The 22745-nt window shown below is 64.7% G+C and overlaps 3 protein-coding genes across 3 annotated transcripts; 2 read left to right on the top strand and 1 right to left on the bottom strand.

Moving 5' to 3' along the window:
* Window positions 1-1145: 1145 nt before the first annotated feature.
* Window positions 1146-14840, bottom strand: AGPAT1 (1-acylglycerol-3-phosphate O-acyltransferase 1). The gene is made up of 6 exons (XM_068668359.1): window positions 14601-14840; window positions 11911-12044; window positions 8353-8528; window positions 6554-6649; window positions 4134-4206; window positions 1146-2005 (listed from the first exon to the last, which is right to left on the bottom strand). The coding sequence occupies exons 1-6, from the start codon at window positions 14771-14773 to the stop codon at window positions 1845-1847; spliced, it is 813 nt and encodes a 270-aa protein (XP_068524460.1). The 5' UTR covers window positions 14774-14840; the 3' UTR covers window positions 1146-1844.
* Window positions 14841-17770: 2930 nt separating this feature from the next.
* On the top strand, window positions 17771-19322 carry LOC137848864 (sporozoite surface protein 2-like). The gene is made up of 3 exons (XM_068668360.1): window positions 17771-18504; window positions 18794-18993; window positions 19066-19322. The coding sequence occupies exons 1-3, from the start codon at window positions 17937-17939 to the stop codon at window positions 19129-19131; spliced, it is 834 nt and encodes a 277-aa protein (XP_068524461.1). The 5' UTR covers window positions 17771-17936; the 3' UTR covers window positions 19132-19322.
* On the top strand, window positions 19250-20213 carry FKBPL (FKBP prolyl isomerase like; the record flags this gene model as incomplete). Its single annotated transcript, XM_068668358.1, is given in 2 exon segments — window positions 19250-19858; window positions 19860-20213. Coding segments are annotated over 2 exon segments (927 nt in total), but the record flags the coding sequence as incomplete, so codon positions are not given.
* Window positions 20214-22745: the final 2532 nt, after the last annotated feature.

Here is a 22745-nt window from a genome sequence, read left to right as displayed (position 1 = left end):
ACATCACCCCACATCGCCCCACATCTCCCCACATCACCCCACATCACCCCATAGCGCCCCACAGTGCCCCATAGCGCCCCACATCTCCCCACATCGCCCCACATCACCCCACATCGCCCCACAGTGCCCCACATCTCCCCATAGCGCCCCACATCTCCCCACCCACATCTCCCCACATCTCCCCACATCTCCCCACATCACCCCACATCGCCCCACAGCACCCCACATCTCCCCATAGCTGCCCCCTAGCGCCCCACAGTGCCCCATAGCGCCCCACATCACCTCATAGCTGCCCCCTAGCGCCCCACATCTCCCCACCCACATCACCCCACATCACCCCACATCTCCCCATAGCGCCCCACATCTCCCCACATCGCCCCATAGCGCCCCACATCTCCCCATAACCCCCCCAATTTCCCCCCCCCCCCATTAAAGGCGACTGCGGCGGGGGCAAGAACGCCTTCGGCTTCCGGATCCGCCGCTGACGTCATCGCCCCCCTGATGACGTCATCACCGCCCCGATGACGTCATCACCACCCCGATGACATCATCACACCCCCCCCGATGACGTCATTACCGCCCCGATGACATCATCGCCGTGACGTCACCACTCGAGGGGGGGGGGGGGAGTTTATTAAAAGCCAAAAGGGGGGGGGGGAAGGGGGGCGGAGCTTGGGGGGCGGGGCCAAACCCGAGCCCCTCCCCCCTAATAAATATGCAATATTCTAATGAGGGAGGCGGGGCCTCGTCTGGCAGCCAATCAGCTCCCGCCTCCCCCCCCCTCTCCCCCCCCCCCAATGTCCGCGTGGGTCAGTCCGTGGGACCCCCAAGTTGGGGGGCTGGAGTGGGGCCGGCCGGGGCTGCCCCACACTTGGGGGGCTGGAGTGGGTCAGGCCGGCCGTGGGTCCCGCCGTGGGTCCCGCCGTGGGTCCCGCCGTGGGGCTCGCTGTGGGGCTCGCTGTGGGGCTGGCCGTGGGTCCCGTTGTGGGTCTTGCCGTGGGGCTCGCTATGGGTCACGCCGTGGGTCCCTCTGTGGGTCTCGCTATGGGTCACGCCGTGGGTCCCGCCGTGGGGCTCGCTGTGGGGCTGGCTGTGGGTCCCACCGTGGGTCCCTCTGTGGGTCTCGCTATGGGTCCCGCCGTGGGTCCCGCTGTCGGTCTCGCCGTGGGTCTCGCTCTGGGTCACGCCGTGGGGCTGGCCGTGGGTCTCGCTGTGGGTCTCACCGTGGGTCCCGCTATGGGGCTCGCCGTGGGTCCCACTGTGGGTCTTGGTGGGGGGCTCGCTGTGGGGCTGGCCATGGGTCCCGCTGTGGGTCTCTCTGTGGGTCTTGTTATGGGGCTGGCCAGAGGTCCCGCCGTGGGTCCCGCTATGGGTCACGCCGTGGGTCTCGCTGTGGGTCTCTCTGTGGGTCTCGCCGTGGGTCTCTCTGTGGGTCTCGCTGTGGGTCCCGCTATGGGTCACGCCGTGGGTCTCGCTGTGGGTCTCGCCGTGGGTCTCGCCGTGGGTCTCGCTGTGGGTCCCGCTATGGGTCACGCCGTGGGTCTCGCCGTGGGTCTCGCTATGGGTCCCGCCGTGCCCCACACATTGCTCAGTCCGCGGGCCCTGCTGTCACTTGAACCCCGCCGTGGGTCCCGCCGTGGGTCCCGCTATGGGTCCGGCCGCCCTCACCCCCCAGCTCCCTCCGTGGGTCGCCCCCAGCCCCACTTATGGGGCAGCCGTGGGGCTGGGCGCCGGGAGGGAGCCGAGGGGCGAGGAGGGGGCCACGGGACCACCACGGGACCGCCGTGGGGCTGATGTGGGGCAGCCGTGGGGCTGCCATGGGGCAGCCGTGGGGCAGCCGTGGGTCACTGTGGGGCGGGGGTCGGCGCCGTGGGGCTGAGCTCGGCCGAGAGCGCGTCGAAGGCCTGCAGCATGGCCCCGCGCACCCGCTCCGTCAGCGCCGGGACGTCCGCGGGGCCCAGCCCCTGCGTGGGCAGCGGGGGCAGCACCTGGATCACGCACTGCCCTAGAGATAGGGGGCAGACCCATAGATGGGCTCGGGGTCCTGCCCCATAGCTCAGACCCATAGCCGGACCCATAGCTGGACCCATAGATAGGGGGCAGACCCATAGATGGGGACGGAGCCCTGCCCCATAGCTCAGACCCATAGCTGGACCCATAACCAGCCCCATAGCCCACCCTATAGCTAGTCCTATAGCCTGCCCCATAGCCAGACCCATAGCCCAGACCCATAGATGGGGTCAGGGTCCTGCCCCATAGCTCAGACCCAGAGCCGGACCCATAGCTGGACCCATAGATAGGGGGCAGACCCATAGATGGGGTCGGGGTCCTGCCCCATAGCTCAGACCCATAGCTCAGACCCATAGATGGACCCATAGATGGGCCCAGAGCACTGCCCTATAGATAGGGGGCAGACCCATAGATGGGGCCAGGGTCCTGCCCCATAGCTCAGACCCATAGCCCAGACCCATAGCTGGACCCATAACCAGCCCCATAGCCCACCCTATAGCTAGTTCTATAGCCTGCCCCATAGCCAGACCCATAGCCCTGCCCCATAGCTCAGACCCAGAGCCCAGACCCATAGCCGGACCCATAGTGTGTCCCATAGCCCTGCCCCATAGCCCAGACCCATAGCTCAGACCCATAGATGGGGTCATGGTCCTGCCCCATAGCTCAGGCCCAGAGCCCAGACCCATAGATGGGGTCGGGGTCCTGCCCCATAGCTCAGGTCCAGAGCCCAGACCCATAGATGGGGTCAGGGTCCTGCCCCATAGGTCAGGCCCAGAGCCCAGACCCATAGATGGGCCCATAGCGGGACCCATAACCAGCCCCATAGCCCACCCTATAGCTAGTCCTATAGCCTGCCCCATAGCCAGACCCATAGCTCAGACCCATAGATGGAGTCGTGGTCCTGCCCCATAGGTCAGGCCCAGAGCCCAGACCCATAGATGGGGCCACAGTCCTGCCCCATAGCCCACCCTATAGCTAGTTCTATAGCCTGCCCCATAGCTCAGACCCATAGCCCAGACCCATAGATGGGGCCAGGGTCCTGCCCCATAGCTCAGGCCCAGAGCCCAGACCCATAGATGGGGCCGGGGTCCTGCCCCATAGCTCAGGCCCAGAGCCCAGACCCATAGATGGGGCCAGGGTCCGGCCCCATAGCTCAGACCCATAGCTCAGACCCATAGATGGGGCCAGAGCCCTGCCCCATAGCTCAGACCCATAGCCAGACCCATAGCTGGACCCATAACCAGCCCCATAGCCCACCCTATAGCTAGTTCTATAGCCTGCCCCATAGCTCAGACCCATAGCTCAGACCCATAGATGGGGCCAGGGTCCTGCCCCATAGCTCAGACCCAGAGTCCAGACCCATAGATGGGGTCAGGGTCCTGCCCCATAGCTCAGACCCAGAGTCCAGACCCATAGATGGGGTCGGGGTCCTGCCCCATAGCTCAGACCCAGAGTCCAGACCCATAGCCAGACCCATAACCAGCCCCATAGCCCACCCTATAGCTAGTCCTATAGCCTGCCCCATAGCCAGACCCATAGCCCTGCCCCATAGCTCAGACCCATAGCCCGGACCCATAGATGGGCCCACAGTGTGTCCCATAGCCCTGCCCCATAGCCCTGCCCCATAGCTCAGACCCATAGCTGAACCCATAGCCTAATAGCCCAGCCCCATAGCCCTGCCCCATAGCCAGCCCCATAGCCCACCCCATAGTCCTGCCCTATAGCCTGCCCCATAGCCAGACCCATAGCTGGACCCATAGCCTAACAGCCCAGCCCCATAGCCCTGCCCCATAATCAGCCCCACAGCCCAGTTCCATAGCCCTGCCCCATAGCCGGACCCATAGCAGGACCCATAGCCAGACCCATAGCTGAGCCCCATAACCAGCCCCACAGCCTGCCCAACACTCAGCCCCATATCCAACCCCATAACCCAGCCCCATAGCCCTACCCCATAGCCTGCCCCAAAGCCAGCCCCATAGCTGGACCCAGGCAGCCTCCTCCTGCGCCCCACATCCCCCAAATCCTCCCCATCCACCCCCAAACCCTCCCCACAGACCCCCACCCCACATCCTGCCCCATAGCTCCTGCCCCACAGATCCTGCCCCATAGATCCCCCCCCTCACCAGGCGTGAAGCGCCGCTCCTGCTTGCTGTAGAAGTGCTGGTAGGACGAGATGACGATGGGGACCACGGGGACCTGGGGGGCACACGGGGGGGGACCCTCAGTGGGGCTGCCCCATAGCTGCCCCATAGCTGCCCCATAGCACCCCATAGCACCCTATAGCGGCCCATAGTGGCCCATAGTGCCACATAGCAGCCCCATATCACCCCATAGCGGCCCCATAGTGCCCCACAGCTGCCCCATAGCTGCCCCATAGCGCCCCATAACTGCCCCATGGCTGCCCCATAGCACCCCATTGCACCCTATAGCAGCCCATAGTGGCCCATAGCGCCCCATAGCGGCCCCATATCACCCCATAGTTGCCCCATAGCTGCCCCACAGATGTCACATAGCTGCCCCACAGCTGCCCCACGGCTGCCCCATAGCGCCCCATAACTGCCCCATGGCTGCCCCATAGCACCCTATAGCGGCCCATAGTGGCCCCATAGCTGCCCCATAGCTGCCCCATAGCGCCCCATAGTGCCACATAGATGTCACATAGCTGCCCCATAGCACCCCATAGCGGCCCCATAGTGGCCCATAGCGCCCCACAGCTGCCCCATAGCGCCCCATAGCTGCCCCATGGCTGCCCCATAGCACCCTATAGCAGCCCATAGTGGCCCATAGCGCCACATAGCGGCCCTGTATCACCCCATAGTTGCCCCATAGCTGCCCCATAGATGTCACATAACTGCCCCACAGCTGCCCCATAGCTGCCCCATAGCGCCCCATAACTGCCCCATGGCTGCCCCATAGCACCCCATCGCACCCTATAGCAGCCCATAGTGGCCCATAGTGCCACATAGCAGCCCCATATCACCCCATAGCGGCCCCATAGTGCCCCATAGCGCCCCACAGCTGCCCCATAGCGCCCCATAACTGCCCCATAGCTGCCCCATAGCGCCCCATAGCTGCCTCATAGCACCCCATAGCAGCCCATAGCACCCCATAGCGGCCCCATATCACCCCCATATCACCCCACAGTTGCCCCATGGCTGCCCCACAGATGTCACATAGCTGCCCCACAGCTGCCCCATAGCTGCCCCACGGCTGCCCCATAGCGCCCCATAGCTGCCCCATAGCTGCCCCATAGCACCCTATAGCGGTCCATAGTGGCCCATAGCGCCTCATAGCTGCCCCATAGCAGCCCCATAGTGCCCCATAGCGCCCCACAGCTGCCCCATAGCGCCCCATAGCTGCCCCATAGCGCCCCATAACTGCCCCATAGCTGCCCCATAGCACCCCATTGCACCCTATAGCAGCCCATAGTGGCCCATAGCGCCCCCATATCACCCCCATATCACCCCATAGTTGCCCCATAGCTGCCCCATAGCGCCCCACAGCTGCCCCATAGCGCCCCATAACTGCCCCATAGCGCCCCATAACTGCCTCATAGCACCCCATGGCACCCCATAGCACCCTATAGCGGTCCATAGTGGCCCATAGTGCCACATAGCGGTCCCATATCACCCCATAGTTGCCCCATAGCTGCCCCACAGATGTCACATAGCTGCCCCACAGCTGCCCCACGGCTGCCCCATAGCGCCCCATAACTGCCCCATAGCTGCCCCATAGCACCCCATAGCACCCTATAGCGGCCCATAGTGGCCCATAGCACCTTATAGCTGCCACATAGCGGCCCCATATCACCCCATAGTGGCCCCATAGTGCCCCATAGCGCCCCACAGCTGCCCCATAGCGCCCCATAGCGCCCCATAGCTGCCCCATAGCACCCTATAGCGGTCCATAGTGGCCCATAGCGCCTCATAGCTGCCCCATAGCGGCCCTATATCACCCCATAGTGGCCCCATAGTGCCCCATAGCGCCCCACAGCTGCCCCATAGCGCCCCATAACTGCCCCATAGCGCCCCATAGCTGCCTCATAGCACCCCATAGCAGCCCATAGCACCCCATAGCGGCCCCATATCACCCCCATATCACCCCATAGTTGCCCCATAGCTGCCCCACAGATGTCACATAGCTGCCCCATAGCTGCCCCATAGCGCCCCATAGTGCCACATAGATGTCACATAGCTGCCCCATAGCACCCCATAGCTGCCCCATAGCGCCCCATAACTGCCCCATGGCTGCCCCATAGCAGCCCCATATCACCCCATAGCAGCCCCATAGTGCCCCATAGCGCCCCACAGCTGCCCCATAGCGCCCCATAACTGCCCCATAGCTGCCCCGTAGTGCCCCATAGCGCCCCATAACTGCCCCATAGCGCCCCATAGCACCCCATAGCAGCCTATAGCACCCCATAGCGGCCCCATATCACCCCCATATCACCCCACAGTTGCCCCATAGCTGCCCCCCAGATGTCACATAACTGCCCCACAGCTGCCCCATAGCTGCCCCACGGCTGCCCCATAGCGCCCCATACCTGGGCCTGCACGGCGAGGTGGAAGGCTCCGCGCTTGAAGGGCAGCATGGAGCCCCCGTGGTTGCGCGTCCCCTCGGGGAAAACCCAAACCCGGACCTGGGGGGAGGTGGGGGGCGGCCCCATAGCGAGGGGTCAGCCCCATAGAGACCCATATCCACCCCATATCCCCCCATATCCCCCCATAACCACCCCATATCCCCCCATAACCCCCCCATAGCACCCCATAACCACTCCACACCCCCCCATACCCACCCCATATCACCCCATAAGCACCAGATATCGCCCCATATCCCCCCATATCACCCCATAACCACCCCATATTCACCCTATAGTGCCCCATATCCCCCCATACCCACCCCATATCCCCCCATATCACCCCATAACCACCCCATAACCCCCCCACACCACCCCATATCCCCCTATAACCACCCCACATCCCCCCATATCCCCCCATATCCACCCCATATCCCCCTACATTCACCCCAAATACCCCCCAAACCCACCCCACATCCCCCCCAAACCCCACATCCCCCCCACAACCCCCCCATATCCCCCTATAACCCCCCCACATCCCCCGTAATCCCCCCATATCGCCCCCATATCCCCCTATAACCACCCCATATCACCCCCTAACCACCAGATATCACCCCATATCCCCCCATAACCACCCCATACCCACCCCATATCCCCCTATAACCCCCCCATATCCCCCCATATCCCCCCACAACCACCCCATAGCACCCCATAACCACCCCATAACCCCCCCACACCACCCCATATCCCCCTATATCCACCCCATATCCCCCCATCCCTACCCCATATCCCCCCCACACCCCCCACACACCCCCCCCAGACCCACCCCAAACCCCCCCAAACCCACCCCCCACCACCCTTATCCCCCCATAACCACCCCATATCCCCCTACATTCACCCCAAATCTCCCCCAAATCCACCCAACACCCCCACACCCACCCCATATCCCTCCATATCCCCCAAACCCACCCCATATCCCCCCATAACCTCCCCATACCCACCCCACATCCCCCCATATCCCCCCATAACCACCCCACATCCCCCCATAGCACCCCATACCCACCCCATATCGCCCCATATCCCCCCAAACCCCCCCCACAGCCCCCACACCCCTCCCAAACCCACCCCACACCCCACAACCACCCCATATCACCCCACAACCACCAGATATCACCCCATATCCCCCCATAACCACCCACAACCACCCCATATCCCCCCCACATCACCCCATATCACCCCACAACCACCCCATATCCCCCCATAACCACCCCACATCTCCCCATATCCCCTCATAACCACCCCATATCCCCCCATATCCCCCCCATATCCCCCCATAACCACCCCATATCCCCCTACATTCACCCCAAATCCCCCCCAAATCCACCCCACACCCCCACACCCACCCCATATCCCCCCATATCCCCCCACAACCACCCCATATCCCCCCGTACCCACCCCATACCGACCCCACACTCCCCCCGAAACCCACCCCACACCCCACATCCCCCCATAACCCCCCCACATCCCCATAGCACCCCATAACCACCCCATATCCCCCATAACCCCCTCCCATCACCCCATATCCCCCCCATATCCACCCCATATCCCCCTATAACCCCCCTATATCCCCCATATCCCCCCCATAGCACCCCATACCCACCCCAAACCCACCCCAAACCCACCCCATACCCCCCCCAAACCCCCCCAAACGCCCCCCAACCCCCCCCCAAACCCCCCCAAACCCCCCCCACACCCCCCCCACTGACGTCCTGGCTGAGCATGGTGTGCGCGGCCTCGGCCATGACGCTGATGGCGTCGTGGGTGCGCTTGCGGTCGATGAAGATGATGCCCCCCAGCCAGCACGCGGCCCCCACCGCCCCCATGTAGAGCAGCTCCCGCTTGGCGATGGGCACGCAGCGGTCGGGGAGCACCTCCATCATCCCTGGGGGCAGGGGAGGGGGTTAGGGGGCCAGGAGACATGGTTATGGGGTGGGGAGAGGGGTTATGGGGCTGGATGGGGCTGGGATGGGGGTTGGGGGGAGGTTATGGGGCTGGGATGGGGCTGGGGGGGGTTATGGGCTGGTTATGGGCTGGGAGGGGGGTTATGGGGCTGGGGAGGGGGTTGTGGGGCTGGTTATGGGGCTGGGATGGGGCTGGGGGGGTTATGGGGCTGGGGGGGGGGTTATGGGCCAGGAGACATGGTTATGGGACTGGGAACCAGGTTATGGGCTGGTTATGGGGCTGGGGAGGGGGTTGTGGGGCTGGTTATGGGGCTGGGAGGGGGTTGGGGGGGGTTATGGGGCTGGTTATGGGGCTGGGGAGGGGAGTTATGGGGCTGGGATGGGGCTGGGGGGGGTTGTGGGGCTGGGGAGGGGTTGTGGGGCTGGGAGGGGGTTATGGGGCTGGGTGTGCAGCGGTCAGGGAGCACCTCCATCATCCCTGGGGGCAGGGGAGGGGGTTAGGGGGCTGGTTATGGGGCTGGGATGGGGCTGGGGGGGTTATGGGGCTGGTTATGGGGCTGGGGGTGGTTATGGGGCTGGGGAGGGGGTTGTGGGGCTGGTTATGGGGCTGGGAGGGGGCTGTGGGGCTGAAAATGGGGTTAGGGGGCTGGTTATGGGGCTGAGAATGGGGTTATGGGGCTGGGAGATGGGGTTGTGGGGTTGGTTATGGGGCTGGGGAGCAGGTTATGGGGCCAGGAGACATGGTTATGGGGCTGGGAGAGGGGTTATGGGGCTGGGATGGGGTTGTGGGGTTGGTTATGGGGCTGGAGAGGGGGTTATGGGGCCAGGAGACATGGTTATGGGACTGGGAACCAGGTTATGGGGCTGGTTATGGGGCTGGGGAGGGGGTTGTGGGGTTGGGTATGGGTCCAGGATGGGGTTGTGGGGCTGGGGAGGGAGTTATGGGGCTGGGGAGGGGGTTAGGGGGCTTGGAGGGGGTTATGGGGCTGGTTATAGGGCTGGGATGGGGGTTATGGGGCTGGGGAGGGGGTTGTAGGGCTGGTTATGGGGCTGGGAGATGGGGTGATGGGACAAGGAATGGGGTTATGGGGCTGGGAGGGGGCTGGGAGGGGGTTGTGGGGCTGGGAAATTGAGTTAGGGGGCTGGAAGGGGGGGTTATGGGGCTGGGGAGGGGGTTGTGGGGTTGGTTATGGGGCTGGTTATGGGGTGGGGTTGGTTATGGGGCTGGGGGGTTGTGGGGCTGGGGAGAGGGTTGTGGGGTTGGTTATGGGGTGGGGGGGGTTATGGGGCTGGGTGTGCAGCGGTCAGGGAGCACCTCCATCATCCCTGGGGGGCACAGGGTTATAGGGGGGGGTTAGGGGGCTGGTTATGGGGCTGGGGAGGGGGTTGTGGGGCTGGTTATGGGGCTGGGATGGGGCTGGGGGGGGTTATGGGGCTGGGTGTGCAGCGGTCGGGGAGCACCTCCATCATCCCTGGGGGGGCACAGGGTTATAGGGGGGGGGGGTTATGGGGCTGGGATGGGGGTTGTGGGGTTGGTTATGGGGCTGGGAAGGGGGTTATGGGGCAAGGAATGGGGTTATGGGGCTGGTTGTGGGGCTGGGAGAGGGGGTTATGGGGCTGGGGAGGGGGTTATGGGGCTGGTTATGGGGCTGGGGAGGGGGTTATGGGGCCAGGAGACATGGTTATGGGGCTGGGAGGGGGTGATGGGACAAGGAATGGGGTTATGGGGCTGGTTATGGGGCTGGGAGGGGGTTGTGGGGTTGGTTATGGGGCTGGGAGAGGGGCTATGGGGCTGAAAATGGGGGTTAGGGGGCTGGTTATGGGGCTGTGGGGGTTATGGGCTGGGTGTGCAGCGGTCGGGGAGCACCTCCATCATCCCTGGGGGGCAGGGGAGGGGGTTAGGGGGCCAGGAGACATGGTTATGGGGCTGGGAACCAGGTTATGGGGCTGGTTATGGGGCTGGGGAGGGGGTTGTGGGGTTGGGTATGGGTCCAGGATGGGGGTTGTGGGGCTGGGGAGGGAGTTATGGGGCTGGGGAGGGAGTTATGGGGCTGGGGAGGGGGTTAGGGGGCTGGGGAGGGAGTTATGGGGCTGGGGAGGGGGTTAGGGGGCTTGGAGGGGGTTATGGGGCTGGTTATAGGGCTGGGATGGGGGTTATGGGGCTGGGGAGGGGGTTGTAGGGCTGGTTATGGGGCTGGGAGATGGGGTGATGGGACAAGGAATGGGGTTATGGGGTTGGTTATGGGGCTGGGATGGGGCTGGGGGGGTTATGGGGCTGGGAGGGGGTTGTGGGTTGGGTATGTGTCTGGGATGGGGGTTGTGGGGCTGGGAAATTGAGTTAGGGGGCTGGAAAGGGGGGTTATGGGGCTGGGGAGGGGGTTGTGGGGCTAGGAGGGGGTTGTGGGGCTGGTTATGGGGCTGGGAGGGGGGTTATGGGGCTGGGGAGGGGGTTATGGGGCTGAGAACGGGGTTATGGGGTTGGTTATGGGCTGGGAGGGGGTTGTGGGCTGGGAAATTGAGTTAGGGGGCTGGAAGGGAGGGTTATGGGGCTGAGAACAGGTTATGGGGTTGGTTATGGGGCTGGGAGACACAGCTATGGGGCTGGGATGGGGGTTGTGGGGCTGGTTATGGGGCTGGGATGGGGGTTGTGGGGTTGGTTATGGGGCTGGGATGGGGGCTGGGGGGGGTTATGGGGCTGGGCAGGGGGTTATAGGGTTGGTTATGGGGCTGGGTGTGCAGCGGTCGGGGAGCACCTCCATCATCCCTGGGGGGCAGGGGAGGGGGTTAGGGGGCTGGGGGGGGTTATGGGGCTGGTTATGGGGCTGGTTATGGGGCTGGGGAGGGGGGTTATGGGGCTGGGAAATTGAGTTAGGGGGCTGGAAGGGGGGGTTATGGGGCTGGGGAGGGGGTTATGGGGCTGGGAGAGGGGTTATGGGGCAGTTATGGGTCGCTATGGGGCAGCCATGTGACATTTATGGGACTGCTATGGGCTATCTATGGGGCAGCTATAGGGTGGTTATGGGGCAGCTACGGGGCCGCTATGGGGCAGTTATGGGGCCGCTATGGGGCAGCCATGGGTCACTTATGGGGCAGTTATGGGGCACCTATGGGCTATCTATGGGACCGCTATGGGCTATGTGTGGGCTATCTATGGGTCACTTATGGGGCAGTTATGGGGTGGCTATGGGGCACTTATGGGGTTGTTATGGGGTAGTTATGGGGCAGCCATGAGGTATCAATGGGCTATCTATGGGACTGCTATGGGCTATGTATGGGCTATCTATGGGGTGGTTATGGGCTATCTATGGGGCAGTTATGGGGCCGCTATGGGGCCGCTATGGGGCAGCTATGGGGCAGCCGTACCCAGCAGGTCGAGCGAGCTCTGGTGGTTGCTGACCACGACGTAGGGCTGCCGGGGGGGGAAGTGCTGGGCGCCGCGCACGGCCATGCGGATGCCGTAGAGATGCTTCACGTGCTGCAGCAGCCCCCGCAGGATGCTGGGGGGCGGGGTCAGCCGGGGACACGCCCCCTGGGGCAGGCCACGCCCCTTTATCCCAGACCACGCCCCCTTTGCCCTAGGCCCCGCCCCCTTTCCATAGGCTCCGCCCATAAGCCCTGCCCCCCGGTGCTTCCCCCCCATGCCATTGGTAATGACCCATCCCAGGCCACGCCCCCTTGGCCCTAAACCACGCCCCCTTTATCATAGGCCACGCCCCTTTATCCCAGACCACGCCCCCTTGTCATAGGCCACGCCCACTTGTCCCAGGCCACGCCCCCTCTCCCTAGGCCCCCCCCCCCGGTGCCTCCCCCCATGCCCTTGGTAAGGATCCACCCCAGGCCACGCCCCCTTTATCATAGGCTCCGCCCCTTTATCACAGACCACGCCCCCTTTGCCCTAAGCCACGCCCCCTTGTCCCAGGCCACGCCCCTTCCCCTAGGCCCCGCCCCTTTTCCTTAGGCCACGCCCCCTGGTGCTTCCCCCCCATGCCCTTGGTGATGACCTGTCCCAGGCCACGCCCCCTTGGCCCTAAGCCACGCTCCCTTTATCCTAGGCCACGCCCCCTTTTCCTAGGCCCCGCCCCCCCGGTGCTTCCCCCCCATGCCCTTGGTAAGGATCCACCCCAGGCCACGCCCCCTGGTCCCAGGCCCCGCCCCCTTGGCCCTAAACCACGCCCCTCTTGGCCCTAGGCCACGCCCCTTTTCCCTAGGCCCCGCCCCCCGGTGCTTCCACCCCATGCCATTGGTAATGACACATCCCAGGCCACGCCCCCTGGTCCTAAACCACGCCCCTTTATCATAGGCCACGCCCCTTCATCATAAACCACGCCCCCTTCGTCCTAAGCCCCGCCCCCTTTGCCCTAGGCCACGCCCCCCTGGGCCCTAAACCACAACCCCTTTATCCCAGGCCACGCCCACTTGTTATAGGCCCCACCCACACTGGCCTCAAGCTCCGCCCCTCAATGCCCATTAGTGATGAACCACCCCAGGCCACGCCCCCTGGCCCTAGGCCACGCCCCTTTTGACCTAAGCCCCGCCCTCTTCCCCCTTAGGCCCCTCCCACCCCCACTCAGACCCCTCCTGCCCCCCTTAGGCCCCGCCCCCTTTCCCATAGGCCCCGCCCCCTTTCCATAGGCCCCGCCCCCTTTCCCTTAGGCCCCTCCCACCCCCATAAGCCCCACCCCTTTTCCAGTAGGCCCCTCCCCCTTGGCCAGAGGCCCCTCCACCACCACTTAGACCCCTCCCCTTCCCCTTTAGACCCCTCCCACTTCTCCTTAGACCCCTCCCACCACCCCCATGGGCCCCTCCCCCTTTCCCTCAGGCCCCGCCCACCCACCGTAGGCCCCGCCCCCTTTCCCGGAGGCCCCGCCCACCACCCTTATCCCCCTCCCACCCCCCGGAGGCCCCGCCCACCACCCCATAGGCCCCGCCCCCTTTCCCCCAGGCCCCTCCCACCCCCTGTAGACCCCTCCCCCTTGACCCCGCCCTCTCTCCTAGGCCCCGCCCCCTTTCCCTGTGGCCCCTCCCACCCCCCCTTAGGCCCGCCCACCCCCCTTAGACCCCGCCCCCTTTCCATTAGGCCCCGCCCCTTCCTCTTAGACCCCTCCCATCCCCCTGAGACCCTTCCCCCTGATCCCATAGACTCCTCCCACCCCACTCAGACCCCGCCCACCCCCATAGGCCCCTCCCCTTTTCCCCGTAGGCCCCTCCCACCACCCCATAGACCCCGCCCGCCCCCATTAGGCCCCTCCCCTTCCCCTTTAGACCCCTCCCACCACCCCATAGACCCCTCCCACCCCCATTAGGCCCCTCCCCCTTTCCCATAGGCCCCGCCCACCACCCCATAGACCCCTCCCCTTCCCCTTTAGACCCCTCCCACCCCTGCTCAGACCCCGCCCACCCCCATAGGCCCCTCCCACCACCCCTTAGACCCCGCCCCCTGTCCCCCGGGCCCCCGCCCACCCCCCGGAGGCCCCGCCCACCGCATGTTCTCGACGTCGCGGCCGCGCAGGGCGCAGAGGGGGAGGGCGAGGGGAGGGCGAGGAGCAGGACCCAGCCGTGGCCCCTCCCACCCCCCTTAGGCCACGCCCCCTTTCCCATAGGCCACGCCCCCTTTCCCTTAGGCCCCTCCCACCCCCCTTAGACCCCTCCCACCCCCCTAGACCCCGCCCATCCCCTCTCAGACCCCGCCCCCTTTCCTGTGGCCCCGCCCACCCCCATTAGGCCCCGCCCACCCCCCTTAGACCCCGCCCCCTTTCCATTAGGCCCCTCCCCCTTCCTCTTAGACCCCTCCCATCCCCCTGAGACCCCTCCCCCTGATCCCATAGACTCCTCCCCCTCCCCTTTAGACCCCGCCCACCCCCATTAGGCCCGCCCACCCCCCTTAGACCCCGCCCCCTTTCCCATAGGCCCCGCCCCCTTTCTCTCAGGCCCCGCCCACCACCCCATAGACCCCTCCCACCCTCTGTAGACCCCTCCCTTTGACCCTGCTCTCTCCCCATAGGCCCCGCCCCCTGCCCCCCAGGCCCCGCCCACCCCCCGGAGGCCCCGCCCACCGCATGTTCTCGACGTCGCGGCCGCGCAGGGCGCAGAGGGGGAGGGCGAGGAGGGCGAGGAGCAGGACCCAGCCGTGGAACAGGAACATCTTGAGGAAGAAGCGCGCCGAGCGGCTCCGCCACAGCACCGCCCGCGCCAGCACCAGCGCCAGCGCCGCCAGCGGCAGCCACATGGCCTGAAAAGGGGGGCGGGGCTTAGCGGGGGGCACGCCCACTTAGGCCACGCCCCCAAGGGACACGCCCACTTAGGACACGCCCCCCAAAGGGGCACGCCCAGGGAGGGGTGACCCTAAGAGATGGGTCCCTATGGGATGGGTCCTAAGGGGGTGTGTCCATATAAGCCACGCCCATTTAGGACACGCCCATATAGGCCACGCCCACCTAGGACACGCCCATATAAGCCACGCCCACTTGGGCCACGCCCACCTAGGGCACGCCCACTTAGGCCACGCCCCCAAAGGGCACGCCCGGGGAGGGGTGGAGGTGACCCTAAGGGATGGGTCCTAAAGGGGTGGGTCCATGTAGGCCACGCCCCCAAAGGACACGCCCACCTAGGCCACGCCCACTTAGGCCACGCCCACTTAGGACACGCCCTTATAAGCCACGCCCCCAAAGGACACGCCCACATAGGACACGCCCCCAAGGGATGGAGCCAATGGGGTGGGTCCGTATGGGGTGGGTCCTAAGGGGGTGTGTCCATAGAGGCCACGCCCACTTAAGCCACGCCCCCCAAGGGACACGCCCACTTAGGTCATGCCCCCAAGGGACACGCCCACTTAGGCCACGCCCCTAGGGACAGGCCCAATGGGTGGTGTCCCTTTGGGATGGGTCTAAAGGAGTGGGTCCATATAGGCCACGCCCGCCTAGGCCACGCCCACCTAGGACACGCCCACCTAGGACACGCCCACTTAGGCCACGCCCCTATAAGCCACGCCCCCAATGGACACGCCCATATAGGACACGCCCCCCAAGGGACAGAACCAATGGGGTGGGTCCTAAAGGGATGGGTCCATATAGGCCACGCCCACTTAGGCCACGCCCACTTCGGCCACGCCCCCCAAGGGACACGCCCCCCAAAGGGACAGAACCAATGGGGTGGGTCCCTAAGGGATGGGTCCTAAGGGGGTGGGTCCATGTAGGCCACGCCCACTTAAGCCACACCCATATAAGCCACGCCCCCAAAGGGCACGCCCCCTTAGACCCTGTTATCCCCCTCGGGATCCCAGTATCCCCCAGTATGGCCCCAGTAACCCCCAGTACCCTCCCATCAGGCCCCGTTACCCCTCCTAGAGCCCCGTTATCCCCCCTGGGATCCCAGTATCCCCCCAGTATCCTCCAGTATGGCCTCATTATCCCCCAGTATCACCCCAGTATCCCCCATTAAGCCCCGTTACCCCCCCAGAGCCCCATTACCCCCCTTAGGCCCTGTTATCCCCCCCTGGGATCCCAGTACCCCCCAGTATCCCCCAGTATCGCCCCAGTACCCCCCAGTACCCCCCCATTAAGCCCTGTTACCCCCCTTAGGCCCCGTTATCCCCCCCGAGATCCCAGTATCCCCCAGTATCCTCCAGTATGGCCCCATTATCCCCCAGTATCACCCCAGTATCCCCCATTAGGCCCCATTACCCCCCATTAAGCCCCGTTACCCCCCCTTAGGCCCCGTTATCCCCCCCCGGGATCCCAGTATCACCCAGTGTGGCCCCAGTATCCCCCAGTATCTCCAATTAGGCCCCATTATCCCCCTGTTACCCACCCCAGAGCCCCATTACCCCCCAGTACCCCCCCATTAAGCCTCGTTACCCCCCCTTAGGCCCCATTATCCCCCCCCGGGATCCCAGTATCCCCCATTATGGCTCCAGTATGGCCCCAGTACCCCCCAATATTGCCCCAGTACCCCCCCAATACCCCCAGTTACCCCCCCACAGCCCCGTTATCTCCCCCCGGATCCCAGTATGGCCCCATTATCCCCCAGTATCGCCCAGTATGGCCCCAGTATCCCCCAGTATCACCCGATTATCCCCCAGTACCCCCCAGTACCCCCCCTTAGGCCCCGCTATCCCCCCCAGGATCCCAGTATGGCCCCATTATCCCCCAGTATGGCCCCAGTACCCCCCAGTATCCCCCCAGTATCCCCCCATTAGGCCCCGTTATCCCCCCAGAGCCCCGTTATCACCCCCCAGGATCCCAGTATCCCCCAGTATCACCCATTATCCCCCAGTATGGCCCCAGTATCCCCCAATTAGGCCCCGTTACCCCCCCCAGAGCCCCATTATCCCCCCCCAGGATCCCATTATCCCCCAGTACCCCCCCAGTATCCCCCAATTAGGCCCCGTTATCCCCCGTTATCTCCCCCCAGGATCCAGTATGGCCCCATTATCCCCCAGTATGGCCCCAGTACCCCCCCAGTACCGCCCAGTATCCCCCCCTTAGGCCCCGTTATCCCCCCCGGGATCCCAGTATCCCCCAGTATCGCCCCAGTATCGTCCCAGTATCCCCCAATACGCCCCCAGTATGGCCCCAGTACCTCCCAGTACCCCCCAGTATGGCCCCAGTGCCCCCCCCCTCACCGTGCCCGGCCGGGCCCTTCCCGGTGGCGGCGGCGGCAGCGGAAGCGGCCCCGGGGCTGATTGACAGCTCGGCCAGCCAATCAGCGCCGCCCCCGAGCCCCCCCGAGCCCCGCCCACCCCCCGTCCCCATGGCAACGGCGCGGGGGGATGCGGGGGGCGGGGCCTGGGGCGTCTCCATGGCAACCGCAGCCAGGCCACGCCCCCCTCGGCCGCTGATTGGCTGCGGCGCGCGGCGGGCGGGAAACGGCGGCAAAATGGCGGCGCGAGGCCACGCCCACCTCGGAGGCCGGAAGTGAGGCGACGCTCTATGCCCCCGAACGCGACTCTATGGTTTCACCCCCCCTCCCATTGGGTTCTATGGAGGGGGCGTGGCTTAGGGGGGGCGGAGCGGGCTGTGATTGGACGAGGCGCGTGCCAATCACCCTCCAAGCCCCGCCCCCTCCCCTAAACCCGGAAGTGCCCCCAGATTCCCGCTCCCTTTCGCCCCGCCCCCTCCGCTCGGGCGGAAGTGACGCAGAGGGGGCGGGGCCTCGACAGGAAGCCGGAAGTGACGCCGCCGGTGCGGGCCCAGGTGCGGGGCCGGGAGCTGCGGGAGAGGGGGGGGGGGGCGGGGGGCTTGGCCACGCCCCCTGAGGCCTGGCCACGCCCCCTGGGTTGGCCACGCCCCCCTGAGCTTGGCCACGCCCCCTGCGCTTGGCCACGCCCCTCCAGGCCTGGCCACGCCCCCTGTGTGCTGCAGGCCGGCGGCGGAGCGCTGTGATTGGCCGAGATGGAAGGGGGGGAAGCAGCAGCCAATGGGAGCGCAGCGGCCAAGGAGGAGGCGGCCAATGGGCAGCGAGCGCCCCCAGGTTGGTCCAATGGGAAGGGAGGGCGCGCGGAGCCGGCCAATCAGGGGAGCCGGGAGGAGAAGGAGGCGGCCAATGGGAACGCAGCACCACAGGGTGCGGCCAATGAGGGAGCAGGGAGCTGGCAGCCGGCCAATGAGCAGCTAGAAGGGCGGGGAGCCAGCGAGGATTCAGCCAATGAGGACGCAAGGAGCCGGGAGCCAGCCAATGAGGGCGCGAGGCCACGGGGAGCGGCCAATGAGAACGCAGCACGGCCGGAGCCGTCCAATGGGGAGGCCGCGTCGCTCCCTGGGCCGTCCAATCAGGCGGCGGCGCCGGTGCCGTCAGCCAATGAGGCGTGGGATTGGCGCAGCGAGGAGGCGTGGCTCCGGGAGCCCTGCGGGGACGAGGACGGCGACCAATGGGAGCTGGGGGCGGCAGCCAATGAGAAGGCGGGAGACTGGGAGCCAGCCAATGGGAGCGCAGAACACAAGGAGGTGAATGACGTCAACCGGATACCCAAGTGATGTCATCAAGGGGCCCGAAAACCCAACAAATGAACCCAAAAATCCAACTGATGTCAACAGGAACCCAACTGACGTCATCAAAGACCCCAAAAAGCCAACTGGAGACCCCAAAAACCCAACAAATGACCCCAAAAACCCAACTAACGTCATCCAGGACCCCAAAAACCCAACAAATGACCCCAAAAACCCAACTGACGTCAACAGGAACCTGAGTGACATCATCAAAGACCCCAAAAATCCAGCGGGGGACCCCAAAAACCCAACTGATGTCAACGAGAACCCAAGTGACATCATCCAGGACCCCAAAAACCTAACAAAGGACCCCAAAAACCCAACAGAGGACCCCAAAAACCCAACGGAGGACCCCAAAAACCCAACTGACATCAACAGGAACCCAAGTGACGTCATCCAGGACCCCAAAAAGCCAACTGGAGACCCCAAAAACCCAACGGAGGACCCCAAAAACCCAACTGATGTCAACCAGAACCCAACTGACGTCATCAAAGACCCCAAAAAGCCAACTGGAGACCCCAAAAACCCAACGGAGGACCCCAAAAACCCAACAGATTACAACCAGAACCCAACTGACGTCATCCAGGACCCAAAAACCTAAAAAAGGACACCAAAAACCCAGCGGGGGACCCCAAAAACCCAACTGACGTCAACCAGAACCCAAGTGACATCATCAAGGACCCCCAAAACCCAACAAAGACCCCTCAAAAGTCAACTGAGGCCCCCCAAAACCCAACCAAAGACCCCCAAGCCCCAACTGGGCCCCCCCAAGACCCAACTGGGCCCCCCAAGACCCAACTGGGCCCCCCCAAGACCCAACTGGGCCCCCCCAAGCCCCCACGGAGCCCCCCCGAGACCCCCCAGCCCCCTCCCCGTGGTGGCTCAGCCCCGACTCCTCCTTCTCCAAGCAAATCCTCCGGCCCGGCCGCGGCCTCGACCGCCCCGCTTGGGGGTCCCGCTGCCGGGTCCTCCTGGAACCCCCCCCGGGGGGCGACCCCATGCCGGGGGGGGGCCGTTGGCTCACCCTACGCCTCGGCACCGCCGAGGGGCGCTGGGCGGTGGCGTTGGACGCGTGTTTGGAGACCATGACCCGCGGCGAGCGCGCCCGCCTCCTCCCGACCGGCGCCGAATCCGCCGTGGTGGTCACTTTGGGGGGCTTCACCCCCCCCCAGGATTTTTGGGAGGCCGAGGGCGACCGCTGGGCCGCCGTTTTGGCCCGCAAAGCCCGCGCCAAAGCCTCTACGGCGCCGGCGCGCTCATCCCCGCCGCCAAAGCTTTCTCCACCGCCCTCCGCGCCGCCGCCGCCGCCGGGGGGCCGCCGCCGTTGCCCCCCGCCCGAGCCCACCCCAAAGCCGACCTCCACGCCGGGCTGGCCCTGTGCCAGTTGAGGCTGGGCTACCGGCGGAGGCCGCGGCCAACGCCGGGAAGGCTTTGGCCTTGAGGCCGGGCCACGTCAAGGCCCGGTACCGGCGGGCGTTGGCCAAGGCGGCCATGAGGGATTTGGAGGGGGCGGCCGCCGACCTGGCCCTGGTCCTGCGGCAGGAGCCCGGCAACGCCGCCGCCAGGAGGGAGCTGAGGAGGGTCCGGGGGGAGGCCAGGGAGAGGGATGCGAGGCTGGCCAGGGGGCTGGGGAGGCTGTTCGCGTGAGGGGGTTTTGGGGAGATTTGGAGAGATTTGGGGTCATTTTGGTCATTTGGGGTCATTTTAGGGGATTTGGGGGAGGTTTTGGGGGTCTAGGGGGGATTTTGGGGAGGTCAGAGTTGTTTTGGGGAGGTTTGGGAGGATGCGAGGTTGGCCAGGGGGCTGGGGAGGCTGTTCGCCTGAGGGGGGAGTGGGTTTTGGGGTCGTTTTGGGGTTTTCGGGGAGTTTTAGGGATGTTGGGGGAGGTTGGGGTCATTTGGGATCATTTTAGTGGATTTGGGGGAGGTTTTGGGGAGGTTTTGGGGGAATTTGGGAGGACACAAGGATGGCCAGGGGGCTGGGGAGGCTGTTCGCGTGAGGGGGGAGGGGGTTTTGGGGGGATTTGGGGAGATTTGGGGTCATTTTGGGTCATTTGGGGTCATTTTAGGGGTTTTGGGGGAGGCTGGGGGGGATTTAGGGGGGATTTTGGGAGGTCAGAGTTGTTTTGGGGAGGTTTGGGAGGATGTGAGGTTGGCCAGGGGGCTGGGGAGGCTGTTCGCATGAGGGGGGAGGGGGTTTTGGGGGGATTTGGGGGTTTTCGGGGAGTTTGGGGGGAGGTTGGGGTCATTTGGGGTAAATTTAGTGGATTTGGGGAGGTTTTGGGGGTTTGGGAGGATGTGAGGTTGGCCAGGGGGCTGGGAGGCTGTTCACGTGATAGAGGCTGAGAAGTGGAGGGGGTTTTGGGGGCTTTTGGGGAGATTTGGGGTCATTTTAGGGAATTTGGGGAAGGTTTTGGGGAGGTTTCAGGGGGTTTGGGAGGATGCGAGGCTGGCCAGGGGGCTGGGGAGGCTGTTTGCATCATAGAGGCTGACCCACAGAGGGCATTTGGGGGGTTTTGGGGTTGTTTTAGGTCTTTTCGGGGAGCTTTGGGGGTTTGGAGGTCATTAAGGGGGGATTTGAGGGGATTTCAGAGGATTTGGGGAAGTTTGCGGGGTTTTGGGGAGGTTTCAGAGGACGTGAGCCTGGCCAGGGGGCTGGTTAATGATGGAGGCCAACCCCAGGAGGGGATTTCGGGGAGATTTTGGGTGATTTTAGGCCTTTTGGGAGAGGTTTAGGAAGATTTGGGGTGTCTTTGAGGGGATTTGGGGAATTTGGAGGTTTTGGGGGGTGTTTAGTGGAGTTTGGGGCCTTTAGGGTGGTCTGGAGCAGTTTTGGACGGAGTTTTGGGGAGATTTGAGGGGATTTGGGTGCTTTGGAGAGTTCCGAGGGGATTTTGTGGAATTTTGGGGGGATTTTGGGGCAGATTTGTGAGGATTTGGGGCACTTTTTGGGGATTTGGGGCTCTTTTTGGGGATTTGGGGCATTTTTGGGGGTTTTGGGGTCGGGGGGGGGGCACATTGCCATGGCAACACGGATTTGGGGGGGGGGGGCCCAGCCTCAGCCCCCCCCCGCCGCTAATAAACCACTTCGTTAATTGGGGGCCGCTCCGTTAATTAACGGGGCGTTAATGAGGGGAGGGGGGGGGGGCGGCCGCCATTTTGCGCCTGTCCCGTAATCTGCCTAGCAACAGCCGCAAGCCCCGCCCACCCCCGGCTCAACACGGAATTTTATTGGTCCGCCCGCGCGGCGCGTCACAAAGGCGGGGCGGGGCTTCGGCATGCGGGCGTTGCCATGGAGATGGGGGCGGGGCCAGGGGGCGGGGCCTCGCGGAGCGGGGAGGGGAGGGGGGAGGGAGCGGCCGTTGCCATGGAGACGCCGCTGGGCGCCGCGGGCGTTGCTAGGCAACGGCGGGAGGCGTTGCTAGGCGGCGGTGAAAGGCGGGAAACCGTTGCTAGGCGACCGCAGGAGGCGGGAAAACGTTGCTAGGCGACGGTGGGAGGTGGGAATCCGTTGCTAGGCAGCAGGAAGCCGTTGCTAAGCGACGGCGGGTGGCGGGAAAACGTTGCTAGGTGATGGCAGGAAGCGGGAAATCGTTGCTAGGCAACAGCAGGAGGCGGGAAACTGTTGCTAGGCGACCGGAGAAGGCGGGAAACCGTTGCTAGGTGATGGAGGGAGGCAGGGAGCCGTTGCTAGGCAACGGTGGGGATGGGAAACCGTTGCTAGGTGATGGCAGGAGGCAAGAGACCGTTGCTAGGCAACAGTGGGAGACAGGAAACCGTTGCTAGGCGACGGGAAACTGTTGCTAGGTGATGGAGGGGGGCGGGAAACCGTTGCTAGGCAACAGCAGGAGGCAGGGAGCCGTTGCTAGGCGACGGTGGGGGACAAGAAACTGTTGCTAGGCAACGGCAGGAGGCTGACAACCGTTGCTAGGTGATGGAGGGAGGTGGGAAACCGTTGCTAGGCAACAGGGGGGCCAGGAAACCGTTGCTAGGCAACAGCAGGAGGTGGGAAACCGTTGCTAGGCAACGGGGGGGCCAGGAAACCGTTGCTAGGCAACGGCGGGGGATGGGAAACCGTTGCTAGGCGATGGGAAACTGTTGCTAGGCAACAGTGGGGGACCGGAAACTGTTGCTAGGCAACGGTGGGAGGTGGGAAACTGTTGCTAGGTGATGGGAATCCGTTGCTAGGCAACAGCGGGAGGCTGACAACCGTTGC

Source organism: Anas acuta, unplaced genomic scaffold (genome assembly GCF_963932015.1).
Source record: "Anas acuta unplaced genomic scaffold, bAnaAcu1.1 SCAFFOLD_358, whole genome shotgun sequence".
Lineage (NCBI taxonomy): Eukaryota > Metazoa > Chordata > Aves > Anseriformes > Anatidae > Anas > Anas acuta.
This window is presented reverse-complemented; position numbering and strand designations above follow the sequence as displayed.